At 34.4% G+C, this 13,887-nt stretch overlaps 1 protein-coding gene across 3 annotated transcripts in view; it reads right to left on the reverse strand.

Moving 5' to 3' along the window:
* The window catches only part of LOC145259780 (E3 ubiquitin-protein ligase AMFR-like), a 116,175-nt gene that overhangs the window by 26,749 nt on the left and 75,539 nt on the right, over positions 1-13,887 (reverse strand). For all 3 annotated transcript variants that reach the window (XM_080117536.1, XM_080117537.1, XM_080117538.1), the window contains exon 10: positions 2,150-2,256. In XM_080117536.1, the coding sequence (XP_079973662.1) occupies positions 2,150-2,256 (107 nt within the window). The remainder of the gene's footprint in view (positions 1-2,149; positions 2,257-13,887) is intronic.

Genomic DNA, 13,887 nt, shown 5'->3' on the forward strand with positions numbered 1-13,887 from the left:
TCAAAAGATCATAATTTCATAATAAATTTTATTAATCAAAATAAGAACCATTAGAATCGACACATTTTTGCCAACGCGAAACAAGTTTATTTATCCCATTAGCATAGAAATCCAGAGTTCTGGAAGAGATGAAGTCATTGAAGGCTGATTTGGTATTATCTCAGCTTTTGAAGCATTTTTCGCGCAGGAAATTGTTGAGATGCTTGAAAAAGTGATAATAGGTGGGCGAGAGGTCTGGTGAATATAACTGATGAGGCAGAGTCTTGTAGCTCAATTTGTTCAGCTTCTGCAAAGTCAGTTGAACAATATGCAGGCGAGCCTTGTCATGGACGAGAATTGGCCCCTTCATATTGACCAATCTTGGGCACATACGTTGGAGCTTTTGGTGGATTTTGTCAATTTATCTGCCGTAATTATTTTGCTTGGATTCAAGAAGCTGCAGACCACCAAACAGTCACCATGGGAAGTGTTGTGGAGCTTTTCCGGCATCCAACCACTGTACTGAATGTCACTGGTTGTCGTAAAGGACCCACTTATCACACGTCACAATCCACTTGAGAAATGGGTTGTTTTTGTTGTGCAGAATGGCGATTTTTTAATTTTTTTTTTACTATTATTGTTCAATTCATGTGGCATCCATTTATCTAACTTTTTTGACTTCCCTATTTGCTTTAAATGGCAAATGACTGTTGAGTGGCCAACCCAGAGTTCAACAGAAACTTCTTGTGTGGTTTTGTGAGGATTGGCTTCAATTAAGGCTTTCAGATGTTCGGTATCAACCGCAGTCAGCCGGCCGCGAACATCTTCATTTCCGAGGCTCTCTTCACCTTTGCGAAATTTCTTAAACCATTGTTGTGACACACGTTCGTTAGTAGTTCCTGGGCCAAATGCATTATTGATATCATGAGCTGTCTTGACAGCTTTTCGGCCTAGTTTGAACTGGAACAAGAAAATCGTGTGGATTTGAATTTTGTCCATGCTGTCGAAAAGCCAGCGAAAAAAAATAAATGAAGAGCTTGAGAATAGTAACGAATGACACGATTCGATAGAATGAAAAACACACTTCAAACGATATATAACATGGTTATATATATATATATATATATATATATATCAATAAATTAATTCAGAAATCATATAATATATAAAAGTAACATATGTGAGAAAACGATATTGTTTTTGCACCAACCTAATATAACAGATGTGGTACAAGATAGGGAAGAAACTAGCCTACGATTGACACAACTTGAGATGAATGTCCAAGGATGATGTTAGGTACATGTAATTTAATGATGAAAAATGATAGGGCCCATGCTTATGAAAGCTGTTTTATCATTATGTTTTTTCTATCTTTCTAATTACTTTTTGATTGTTTGAAAGATTAAACCTTAAATCTCTAAAATGAAAAAAAAATGTATTTTTACACAGAGAAAAAAAACAAAGTTATAAAATATATTTTCATAGCAGATATGAATACTCGGAAATTACACTAAAGTTAAAAGTTAAATAAATTAATTGCCAAATCCCTTGAAAGATAAATATTAGTTTTATGGAATTATTTTAAAGATAATTAGTAAAGTCTTAAGATACTGAATGTAAAAAAAAACCCCAAAAACACCTTATTTTCTAAAAAATTACTTATCCCCAAAAAGCAAGCTTAGTAACAGAAACTGGCCTTTATGCAATCAAAACAAAATGACACAGAATTCCTGTGGAAGCCCAAAATGTCAATTTTATTTTTAAATTTAAAGAGAAATTGAAACATTATTATACCTTAATTTCTATATATTTGAAGATTATAAAAATATTCAATAATTTACATACTCCTATTTTGTTGTAATAAAAAGGAAGTGATTATTTTATTATTAATTAATAAATACTGAAAATTTAATTAAAATTGGTTGAATTTTTAAGTGAAGGGAGGGTCAAATGTTTATACATTTTGAAGAATAGAGATTCACTTTACATGTATCTAGATGAGGGAATTAATTCTGGACAATGTCAGAAAGAAAATTAAAAATGTTAAAACCAATCAAGCCAATTTTTTTGTATATCTAAGATTAAAATTTGAGGATTTTGATTTTTTTTTCTCTGTGAAAGAAAAAGGGTTAAGACTAATACACGTGGATCTCTTTCAAACAATACATACCATGCTGTCAAGTAAAGATGTCTGCATAGCTGGCTGTGTACCAGGCAACAACTGTGTATGGGTAACTTCAACAGAGAAACTAGGTAGCCAACTGACATACCTAGAACCTAAAAAGAAAAAAGTTAGATTGGAGAAAAAAAAAAAAAAAAAAGATGGAATGTTAATGCAGAATAAGATTTTTTAATCAAACTTCTTGCTAGTACTTATTGAGGCAGCTTGTCTGCAGGTTTAAAAATACTAAGAAAACCATGAAGTATTACATTTATGTTAAGAGTTTAAAAGTACTTGAGATATTTGTTGACTTTTCCAGTGAAAATAAAATTTTGAACCATAACATTTAAGGGAATAAATCTGGAACAGACTTAAATTTGTTTGGAAAAAACAAATTGTTGAAATTAAAAAACAAATCTGAGAAATGTATCCTTTTTTTTTTTTTTTTTTTTAAGTTAATTAAACTTTTAAAACATTATACATAATTTTGCTTAGTTATCTTTGGGAATGGCCGTCAGAAAAAGGTCAGGAGAGGTAAAATCTAATGAACAATACAGCCACTCAAGCCGTCTATTAATCCATTACCCAAGTAAATTGTGCAGTCTTGCACAATTGTAACATAATGGGCTAGAGTCTAGTTTTGCTAAAATTATACACCCTCTGGTAATCCTGTTGTTGTAATAACAACAAAAACTGCTGTTGCAGAATATATGTATAGTTACTTATAAGAAAAACCCTGTGTATTTCTTCCTTGAATTATCTTTTCAAAAATGTAAATATTTATATAAGAAATTAACAGAGGAGGCAAAATGGAGAAGGGGTGGGTAGTTAAAATGAATGAAACAAAAACGAAAGTAGAATGATTCCCGGGCAACACTGGATAGTTAGTTTGTGCTTAATGACCTATCAACCTTTCTATGGTCATTTAAGGTTATGCAGATTTTGTAGGAATTTTGGTGTGTTATTGTGTGCAGCATGTTTGGGAGTTTGCTTTATATTTTGGAAAATAAATTTATTTCTTTTAAGAAGTCTATCATTTTGAATGGTTCTATTTTGTTGAATAGATCTTTAAGGTTGGACTCATGATAGTATTTCTTTTGATATGGAATAAAGTTAACAAAGTCTAGTAATATATGCTGGACAGTAAGTTTCTTCTGACATGCTGTACATAATGGGGGTTCAGCATCTTCCAGTAGGTACAAGTATGTTAAACGAGTCTGGCCTATGTTATATATTTAGTATAACTTCATTTTTCTGTTAAAATTATTTTTAATATGCCATATTCTAATGATTGGTTTAATATTTTGTTGTTTATTGTTTATACATTAATTCCATTCCTCTTGCCATTTGTTAGTGATCATTTTTTAAATTTGAAGTTTGTAGTTTGCCTATGGTATTTTGCTGCTAGAGATTTTTCCCTTTGCAGCTCTTTTTGCTTCTTTGTCAACTCTATCATTCCCATTTAGCCTGATATGACTTGGTATTCAACAAAGAAATAATTCTTTGTTATTTGCAAGTTGATGTATTTTGTTCAGTACTTGAATAGTTAGGGGTTTTATTATTTTTTTTTTAGTGCTTTTAAGGCAACTAGAGAATCTGTGAATATGAAGATTTTTTTTGCTAAGTGAAAGTCAATTCTATTGCCGTAATTCCAGCATTATATATGAGGGGTGTGCAATAAGTAATGCCCCTAACCCACTTCCCATAGCAGTAGAGCAACGAAACTTGGTACAGTTATTAGTCTTTCTCTACATAGGAACCACCCACAGTTATGCATTTCTCCCATCGTTTGATGCCGCTCTGGAGACCATTTTTGTAGAACACCCCAGGTTGGTCCTCCAACCACGATGTGACTTCAGAAATCAAGGCTGCATCATCTGGGAAACGCTTTCCTTTCAAAAACAACTTCATGGCTGAGAAGAGGTGAAAGTCAGAGACTGCAAGGTCAGGAGAGTAGGGAGGATGGGGTAGAATTCCATAACCACACGCCTAGTGCTTCTGATCTGGCGACATGAGAGTTGTGGACCGGAGCGTTGTCCTGCAGAAGGAGGGTAGCTTTGCTGATCTTGCCCCGCCTCTTGATTTTGATAGCTTCCCTTAATTTCCACAAAAGTGAAGCATAATAGGCTCCTGTAATTGTGGTACCCTTTGCCAAGAAATCTGTCATCACTACTCCGTCCTGGTCCCAGAAGACTGTGAGCATGACCTTGCCAGCAGAGGGCTGCACCCTTGCCTTCTTTGGAGGTGGTGAGTCCAAGTGCTTCCACTGCATTGACTGAGCTTTGGTCTCTGGATCATAGTGATGAACCCAGGTTTCATCCTGTGTAATCAGTCTTTTGAAAAACTTTGACTCATCTTCTTGGCACATCTCCAAATTAACCTTCGAGCACTCAACGCATTCTCGTTTCTGGAATGGTGTGAGCAACCTTGGAATCCATCTGACAGACACCTTATGCATATGGTCATGAATGATAGTTTCCACAGATCCTGTACTAATCTTGACATCTTGGGCTATTTGGCGAATAGTAATGTGCCGATCTTCCAAAATGGCAGCCTCAACTTGACAGATAGATGCCTCATCAATGGCAGAAAAGGGGCGACCAGGTCTGGGAGCTGTTTCCACAGACTTCCGGCCAGGTTTGATTTCACGATGCCAGCGTTTTACAAGGTCATATGATGGGGCATTATCGCCATAAGTTTCTTTCATTTCATCAAAAGTCTCCTGTGGTGTGCGTTCTTTCAAATACAAAACTCGGATCACTGTTCGACATTCAACAGGCTCCATTCACACCTGACTCAGTTCAAACACCTGTAAAACAGAAACCACAATTAGTTCAGAGCTGTAATACACTACATAACCCATGGAGATATAAATCATTACACATGCAAAATTTCAGGTAGATCAGACAACTGGAAGTGAGTCAGTGGCATTACTTATTGCACACTCCTCGTATTGATGCTGCATTTATTAATCTTTTGCTTAGTTTTCCTTCACATGATATGGCAGCAATTTCCTACTTTATTTTGACTGTTTAAGTCATCAGTGTATATAGATAGGTGGTTAGAGGAATTTATTCTTATGTTTTGGAATTCTTCATGGAATATTATTCGGTTTGTTTTATCCTTAGCGTATTTAGTAATATCTAGTAGAAGTTTGTGTTGTTTTAATCAACATAATGGAATTTTGGAGATGATTGATTTGTAGACAGTATTTATGTTTATTTTTTTGGTCAGTTCTTTAGTTTGAATGGTTTAATGGCTTTGTTGTTTTTCCCAAATAAGGTTTGAAACAATTTTGGCAAAATATTGGAGAGCTGGTTTTTCCTTTCTTATTGCTAGTAGGGTTTTATTAGCCTCTGACTAGATGCTTTCTATTGGAAATGTGGTAAAAGTGCTGAGTGCGATTCTCAATCCTTGGTGGTGGATGTTTCAAGTTTTTTCAAGTATATAGGTCTTTGGTAGAGTTTTAATAGCATTAGCTTATTTGCTCCCCAATTAGTGTGACCTACTACTTTTAATAAGTTCATGATTTTGTTATATTTTTCCCTTAAGTAATTGATATGGGAGATGAAAGTTTTCAGTCAAATATTATCCCTTCAATTTATATTCATCAACTATTTGTATTTGATTTGTATCCAATGTTAGTGTTGGGTCATTGTGCATTTTTTGTAGGTTACAAAAGTGTACACATTTCGTTTTGGTTTCTGAAAATTTGAAAGTTTTCTTCTTACCATTTTGTTGTTTTGTTTAAGCAAAGTTGGCATTTATGCTTTTTTTTTTTTTTTTTTTTTACACGGTGGTCACCACTTATCAAGGCCCGGAAGCCACTCAAGGATAAGGGTTATTGGATGATTATATTTAGATCTAAAGTATATTAGAAAATTGTCCACATAGGGTGCGCAACATATTCCGGTAGTTTTGAACAATATCATTTATTTTTAAGTGAAAGTATTATGGAAAGATAGTTCCTTGTGGTATTCCTTTTTCTTGTTCTTGAATGTCAGAGAATGTTGTTTCTATTCTTACATTAAAATGTCTTTTGTAGAAAATATTGGATGAATATTGGCATTCTTCCTTTCAGTCCTAATACTTTTATATCTTTTATAACGGTGTTTCCACATGGTGTTGTATGTCAGTTCAATGATGAAGAACATGGCTGCTAGATGTTCATTTTTTACGAAGGCCTCTCTTAATTAATCGAATTAAGTAGTCAGTAGTGCTTCTGGGTTTGCGAAACCCAGATTGGTTACTAGTTTCTTGAATTCTAGAAATTAGATTAGTCTGGTATTTACCATTCTTTCCAATTTTATCCAAACATAGTTTGTTAATGCTATTGGTTTAAAGTTTGATGACCTAGTATCGTTTTGGTTTGGAGTGTTGCATTTGGTTATTAGAATAATCATGGCCTACTTCCAGATTTGGGGATATTTCCAGTATGCCAAATTTCATTGCATATCTTGAGTAAATATTTTGATACTTTTGGTAGGATTCTTAGAAAATTGTATGGAATTTTGTCAGATACTTCTGCTGCATTGTAGGTTTCAGAGAGGGATTCTTCTAATTCTGCTAAAGTGAAGTTTTGGTTGTAACTTTTGGTATTTTGAAATTTGAAATCCAGGTTTTTCATCTCTTCAATTATTTTGATCTTTTGACATTGTTGTTTGATTCTCAGAGTTTTCAGCTATTATGTTGGCTATGTCTTCCTTTTTAGTGAATATCTGATTGTTTTTGGTGAGACGTTTTATAGGTAGATTGTTATTTTTCCTTCTATTTTCCTAATCATATTTCATATATCTTTGGTCTTTGTGTTTCTTTTGGATACTTAGTTGTGCCAGGTGCTTTGTTTAATTCTTTAATGGTATGTCTGGCTATAGCTCTGTAGTTTTAAATTGATTTAGATTTTCTGATGTGATTTGTTTCAATTTTCTTAGTGCAGCTGGACATTTGTAGATAGCTTCTTCGCATTCTTCAGTAAAACACAGGTTATTGTATTTGGTTGGTTGGTTGTTTTTGTTTTACGGCATATCAACCTTTTTCAGGCTATTTAATGCTGAATCTAGTGATTTTGAGAAACGATTTTTTAATGGAGTATATTTGTTTTTTAAGTCGGATTCTATTTAACCCATAGTTGGGACCCTAACAGGTACTAACACTCCGGGTCAGAGTGGACCTGGGTACAATGGCAATTAAAGGGTGGCTCCACACTCCCCAAGGCCCGCAAGCTGGGGCTTCACCATCGGATATAGTTTTACGTCATATCCAGGACCGTTGTATAAAGGGTTCTTTTTAAATTTTTTAAAGATATGAGAGTATGGTGTGGGGATTGTTTTTATCAAATAACTCTTTAATATTGTTTTCTTTGTAGAATCGATTTCTTACTGTTACAAAATCAGTACATTCAATTAATATGTGTTTGATTGTGAGTTGTGTTTGACAAGGTAAACAGATGGGTTGGCTTTCTTTTTTTTAAGAGATATGAGTGGGTTAAGTGGGTATGGCCTATTTTTATTCTTGTTAGTTTGACTTCTTTTCTGCTTAATTTCGTATTTTGTTCTTGTTTTTTGATTTTTGGCATGATTTTGTGAAGTTTGTTGTTAGGGTGTTCATTCTAGTATGTTTGCCATTTCTCTGTTGTATTTGTGTTGATACGTCTTTTTAGATCTATGTATGGAATTTTAAAATTTGCATCGATTGGGAGATTTAAGGCATTTTTTGCTGCTGAATCTGCTAATTCATTACCTTTAATACCGGAATGGCTCGGTATCCAGCAGAAAATGATTTCTTTTTTACTGTTTAATTCAGTTAATATTTGGAGTAATTTTGCGATTAGGGGATTGTCCATCTTTTTATTTTTAATCGCTTAGTAGATTGGGAGTCTGAAAGGATTAAAAAATTTGTTTTTTTTTTGTTATTGGAGGCAAGTTTGAGAGCTAGGATTAGAGCATGTATTAGAGCATGTATTTCAGCACTGAAGATTGGGGTTTCTTTTTGGAGGTTTGATTGTTTTTTGATTGATTTATTGAATATTGCTGCATTAACTGTTGCATTATTTTGTTTAGACCCATCTGTATAGATGTGTGTGTGGTCTGGATACTTTTCTTTGATTTTATCGAGATCATCATGAAAAGTTATTGGATGAGTATGTTTCTTTTCATATTTACTTAAACTTAGGTTGATATTAGGGTATACGATTTTCCAGGGAGGGGTTTTGAGTAGGATAGTTTCGTGAATTTTGGTCATGGGTAGATTTGCTTTTTTGGAAATCGATTTTATTCTAAGTCCAAAGGTTTTGATTGCATTTTCTTTTTGGCCGAAAAGGTGTTTACGGTTTGGATTTAAAGTGCTATTGTGTGCTGGGTTTGTGGGGTTGGCTGTAAGTTTTGTGTAGTATTTTAGACCAAGATTTTGATTTCTAAGCATTGGAGGAGTTTCATGTGCTTCTGCATACAGGCTTTCTACAGGGGAGATTGGAAATGCTCCTAGTGCTAGTCTTAGTCCGGAGTAGCATATTGTGTTGAGGGTTTAAGATATGACTTTCTGGTGGATTGATATATGAAGCTACCATAATCTATTTTTTATCTAATTAATGTTCTATATAGTTTGAGTAGTGTGTTCTTGTCAGCTCCCCAATCTGTATGGGTGATGACTCGTAGGAGTTGTAATACTTTATCACATTTGGTTTTGATGTGATTGATGTGTGGAATGAAATTTAGTTTTTTTGTCAAAAATGATTCCCAGGTGCTTGTGTTCATTTACGAATGAAATTTTTTCGCCTTCAATCTGTAAGGTTGGGTCAGGGTGGAGTTTGCGTTGGTTACAGAAATGGATGCATTTTGTTTTAGCTTTGGAGAATTTGAAACCATTTTTAGTTGCTCATTTATTAATTTTATTTATGTTACGTTGTAATTTTCTTTCAATAGTGTGAATGTATTTTGATCTGTAACTGATTGAGCAGTCATCTACATATAAGGAGCTATGTATGTCAGGAGAGAGTTCTTTTATAATGTTATTGATTTTAGCAGACATACACGAAATGGTCACACACATTTTGCCTTTTATATATATATAGACTAGCGAGGGGTACCCGGCGTTGCCCAGGTGTTTGTAGGTGTGTGTGAAAAAAAAAAAAACAGGTGCCCATGAAAAAAAAAAAAGCCTTGACGACGCGCAGTTGGAAAATAGTAAAGTGTGAAAAAAAAAAAAAACAAAAAAAAAACTTGTGCGCATTTTTGATTGACGTGACGGCGATAGCTATTCAGCAGTTAGCATTTTGTGCGGGACAGTTTTTAATGAGGTCAATAAATCTGTTTGTTTGTTTTTAAAAACCTGCTCCCTCGTCTCGAAAGCTGCCGTCTGATATGACGAAGTCGACATTGACCAAACGTTACTTAGCTCTAGAGACCACTGGCTCTGGGCCTGTGATTAGAGTCGAGTTTCGCTTTTTTTTATACCAAAAACCGAATGTAACGCATGCCGATGCGGGAAATGTGGAATAATTAACGTGTGAAAGTCAATAAAATTAAATAGGTGAGCTCTGTGGTTAACTGTGAGATATTACAATTTATAGATGATATAAAAAGTTTTAAGAAGTTGTGAAGCGAGCGAGCGCTTCTCTGAAAGAAGCCTTTTGTGGACATCGAGGAAAAGTGTACATACATACATACATACATTTTCGCTTTTATATTTATAGACGGATTTTGGGATTTATTTTTCATCAACCACGCTCCCTACCCACCTCGGAATCCAAAATTGGGGCATAGTAAGGGAGAAACCCATTCGCCTTGACCATGTTGGGGCTATGTGGAAGATATACTCTTTTGGTAAGGAGTGTTCAAGCACTATATTTTCTGTTCAATATGTCCTCAAAAATACATTTGTTCAGATGGAGTGTTGAGTTCTGATCTTTCCAATTGATTGACCCTTGCCACCGCCTTCTAGCACTTACTTGGTTTGCCTATTTTTTGTGGTGTGGGAAGAAAAAAAAAAAAAAAAGATGAGAGTACCTTTAAGTTTCGTTTTTTGTTGTGGTAGTTGGTACTTTGGGTGTAAGTGCTAGGGCTTGGCGTGACTGGCCGATTGGTCGGATCGGGCCTCTCTGACTGCCCGTCTAGCTGAAGTAATGTGTTGCAGTGCCTAGACTTTTATGCACCCAGGTCTAGGTTAGCTCAGTCACCAGGATCACATCCTAAGGCATTACGGGTAGCAACCCATGGCTAACTGGTTGCCTCATTGCGGGATTTTTACCCTCTGCAGGGTGGCAGTCGCCTTATTCTAGTGCCCTACCAACAGGGCAAAAAAAAAGGGGGGAGTGACGGGGTTGGGAAGTAGGGAAGGAAAAGGAAAGGAAAGGGGAAGGGGGCTGTTTTTGTTTTTGTAGAACATAATTTTTACAAAAGAGAATATAAAATAAAAACAGAAAATTGATGTAGGTGCATTTCGTCTCAGGAAGCCAATAGACAGCCTGACCTGGTAGCACCAGTATTGTATTTAGTAGAGGTGGATTATTTTTGGGACGTTTTCATTTGCTACGTTAATGAGGGTGTTGGTAAAGAAGGTCAAGAGATCATCACCATTGTTTGCTTGTGCTATCTAGAAGGGATCGACATTGTTTTTGAAAGTTTACCTCATTAACTTTTTTTTTTAGGTTCCAGCATGGTATTTTTTGTTCCAGAGTCATGTTTAGGTTTTCTAATATTATTGGGAAATGGTCTATTACCGCATGCATTGCTGTATGTTTTCCAATTGTAATCCAAGTATATGGATGAGTCATATAAAGTAAGATCTATGTTGAGTAGGTGCCAGTTACCAAGTGTAAGTATGCACATGTTATTGTTGTGATATAGGCATAGATTGTTTTGATTTATTATATTTTCAATTAATTTTCCTCTTGGTTTGTTTCTTTGTTTCCTCATATTATATTTTGATTATTGAAGTCTCTCAATAGTATATATGGTTTTGGGAGTTGATTGATCAGCTTGTTCAATTCTGTTTTATTAAGTGATACCACTTAATAAAACAGAATTGAACAAATTGAGCATATTGTTAAAGTTTTATGTAAGGTCATAGATATAGTAATCACTTTCATAGTTTTGTTGAAGTTAATCTGTCTTTGTAGGATTTTATTATTATTATTATTCATGTACCGCCAGTTACTCAGTGTTTGTGAGTATGTGTGTAATTGTAAGATATGTAGTTATTTATGTTTATGTTGTTGTTTTCTTTTAAAAGGTTTCCTGTAAACAGATTACTAAAGGTAGAAGTGATAAAATGAGTAGTAATAATTCAGTGGTTTGTTGCTAAAATGTTTTTGATTACTTATGAGGTTATGACACCTGATTTCGACAATCATTTTTATAACCACGGTTATGAGAATCAGCCAATCAGAAGTTTTAAATGTTATTATAAAAAATATCGAATTTTGGATTCAATTCAGTTCACTGAATCGTGACTGCATTGATTCTTCGCTGCCATCTTTGTTACTAAGAATTACGCAACACTTGAAATCATGATGGCATTGATTCTTTGCCGATTTGATTTACTGCCACCATCTTTGTTCAACATAATGTCTCAACACTTAACAGGTTATACGCCCAGCCATTGTCTTTGCTTTGACGGATCGGAATCTAAATTTGAATTATTGCAGGTGAAATTTCTGGGGTATTTAAGGATACGAAAACTACACAAAGTTATACAATCTCCACCAGAGAATCCTAATGACCCCAAATTTCTCAAAAAGAACGTGATTGTTTTTGCAGAACCGATTCAATGCTTAGACGATAGAAGTCTGTCTTTGATTATAAGAAATGCCTTGGATGATGGACGCAAAGCATTTAATATATTAAGAGAGCATTATTTATCAAAAGGGAAACCGAAAATTATATCTCTATATACAGAACTAATGTCTCTAAAACGTAACGAAGATGAAACTATTACTGACTAAGGGCAGAAACAACTGTCAATGCCTTAAAACTCTCGGGTGAAATAAGCGATAGCCTGTTAATAACAATGATGCTCAAGGGATTTCCAGCAGATTTTAAACCATTTACAACTGTTATAATGCAAAAAGACAAACCTATAAATTTCAGTGAATTTAAAGTAGCATTGCGTAGTTACGAAGAGATGAATCAGATGCTCATGGACAATAATAAGTCCAGCAATATTATGAAGTTTAAAAATGCTTCTCGAAAACCGACACAACCAAATTACGCATCTCACCGCAATGTTTTCCCCAAAAGTAATTTTCCCCAAAAAAAAGAATAAAATTATCTGCTATAATTGTGGAAGACCCAATCACAAGTTTCCAATGTCGATATAAAAGCTAAAAAATGGACTCCATAAAAAACATTGAGAACTTTGAGGAAGAACATACATTTCTATTCACATGTAATACGAAAAATGATAAAAATCTTCTTGTAGATTGTGGTGCTACAGCACACGTTATTACCAAGGAATCTAATTTTATTAATTTTGATTCAAACTTTAATCCACAGAGTCATTTTGTCAAACTGGCCAACGGTAGTCAAATAAATGATATAATCTTGAAAAGAGATGATGCTAAAATATCACTAAAAAATAATAATGGCAAAATTTGTAACTGTATTAAAAAATGTTCTTTTCATACCTACATGCAAGCAAGACATATTTTCCGTACAGGCCGCCATTAAACAAGGCGCAAATATAAAGTTTGGCCAAAACAAATCAAAATTGATATATACAAATGGAACTGTATTTGACATTAAAGAAAATGGCCAACTATATTTAAAAAGTATGGTTCCCTCAAAAACTGCCTGTCATGACTTGGAATAAAATTCTGGGACACTGCAATACAGCTGATATTAAAAAATTACCAAATGTAGTCGAAGGCATGAAAATAATACCTTCAGATGATCTCCCAAATTGTGATGTTTGTGCACAGGGAAAAATGGCAAAATATATAAGTAAATACCAAACAAATAGGCCACCAAAATTCTCTCTCACTTATGCACTGTGACTTGGCAAGGCCGATGGGAAGAAATAACTTAAGGTATGCATTGAATTTTGTTGACGATTATTCAGGTTTAATTATGGTTTATTTCCTAAAAAAATCTGGCACTATCCTCACCACTAAGAAATATTTAGCTGATATCGCCCTGTATGGCTTGGTAAAATGTATTTGCTCAGACAATGGAGACTTAATTTATGAGTAAAGACTTATTGCTATTAATTAACCATCATATTACACACGAGAAATCAGCGCCGTATTCCTCATTTCAAAATGGCATCGCTGAAAGAGCATGGTGGACCCTTTTTTTGATGGGAAGATGTCTACTTATAGAACAGAAATTAGCCCATAGTTTATGGATATACGCTTTAATGGCAGCAGCATATATCAGAAACAGATCGTTCAATAGAAGATTGGGCAAAACCCTGTATGAAGCATTTTACGGTGTAAAACCAAATTTGAACTGAATGCATATATTTGGTTCAAATTGCTTTGCATTTATAGAAAATACCTGTAAACTAAATATTAAAAGCAAAAAAGGTATCTTTGTAGGTTATGATAAAAGTAGTCTGGCAGTTCCAGACCAAAATGCCATAAAAAAGGTTAGATGTGTAAAATTCAATGACACGTTGAATTTAAAAAATGACAAACCAGTGGATGAAAAATATGAGGAAATATTACCTAGTATCTTAATCGATCAGAACAAAAATATTAATACCGACGACAATTGCAGTAAAACTACTGACATAAATATTAACCGGACACG

This window comes from Euprymna scolopes, chromosome 35 (genome assembly GCF_053919585.1).
Source record: "Euprymna scolopes isolate OS-2025 chromosome 35, ASM5391958v1, whole genome shotgun sequence".
In the NCBI taxonomy this organism is placed as follows: domain Eukaryota; kingdom Metazoa; phylum Mollusca; class Cephalopoda; order Sepiida; family Sepiolidae; genus Euprymna; species Euprymna scolopes.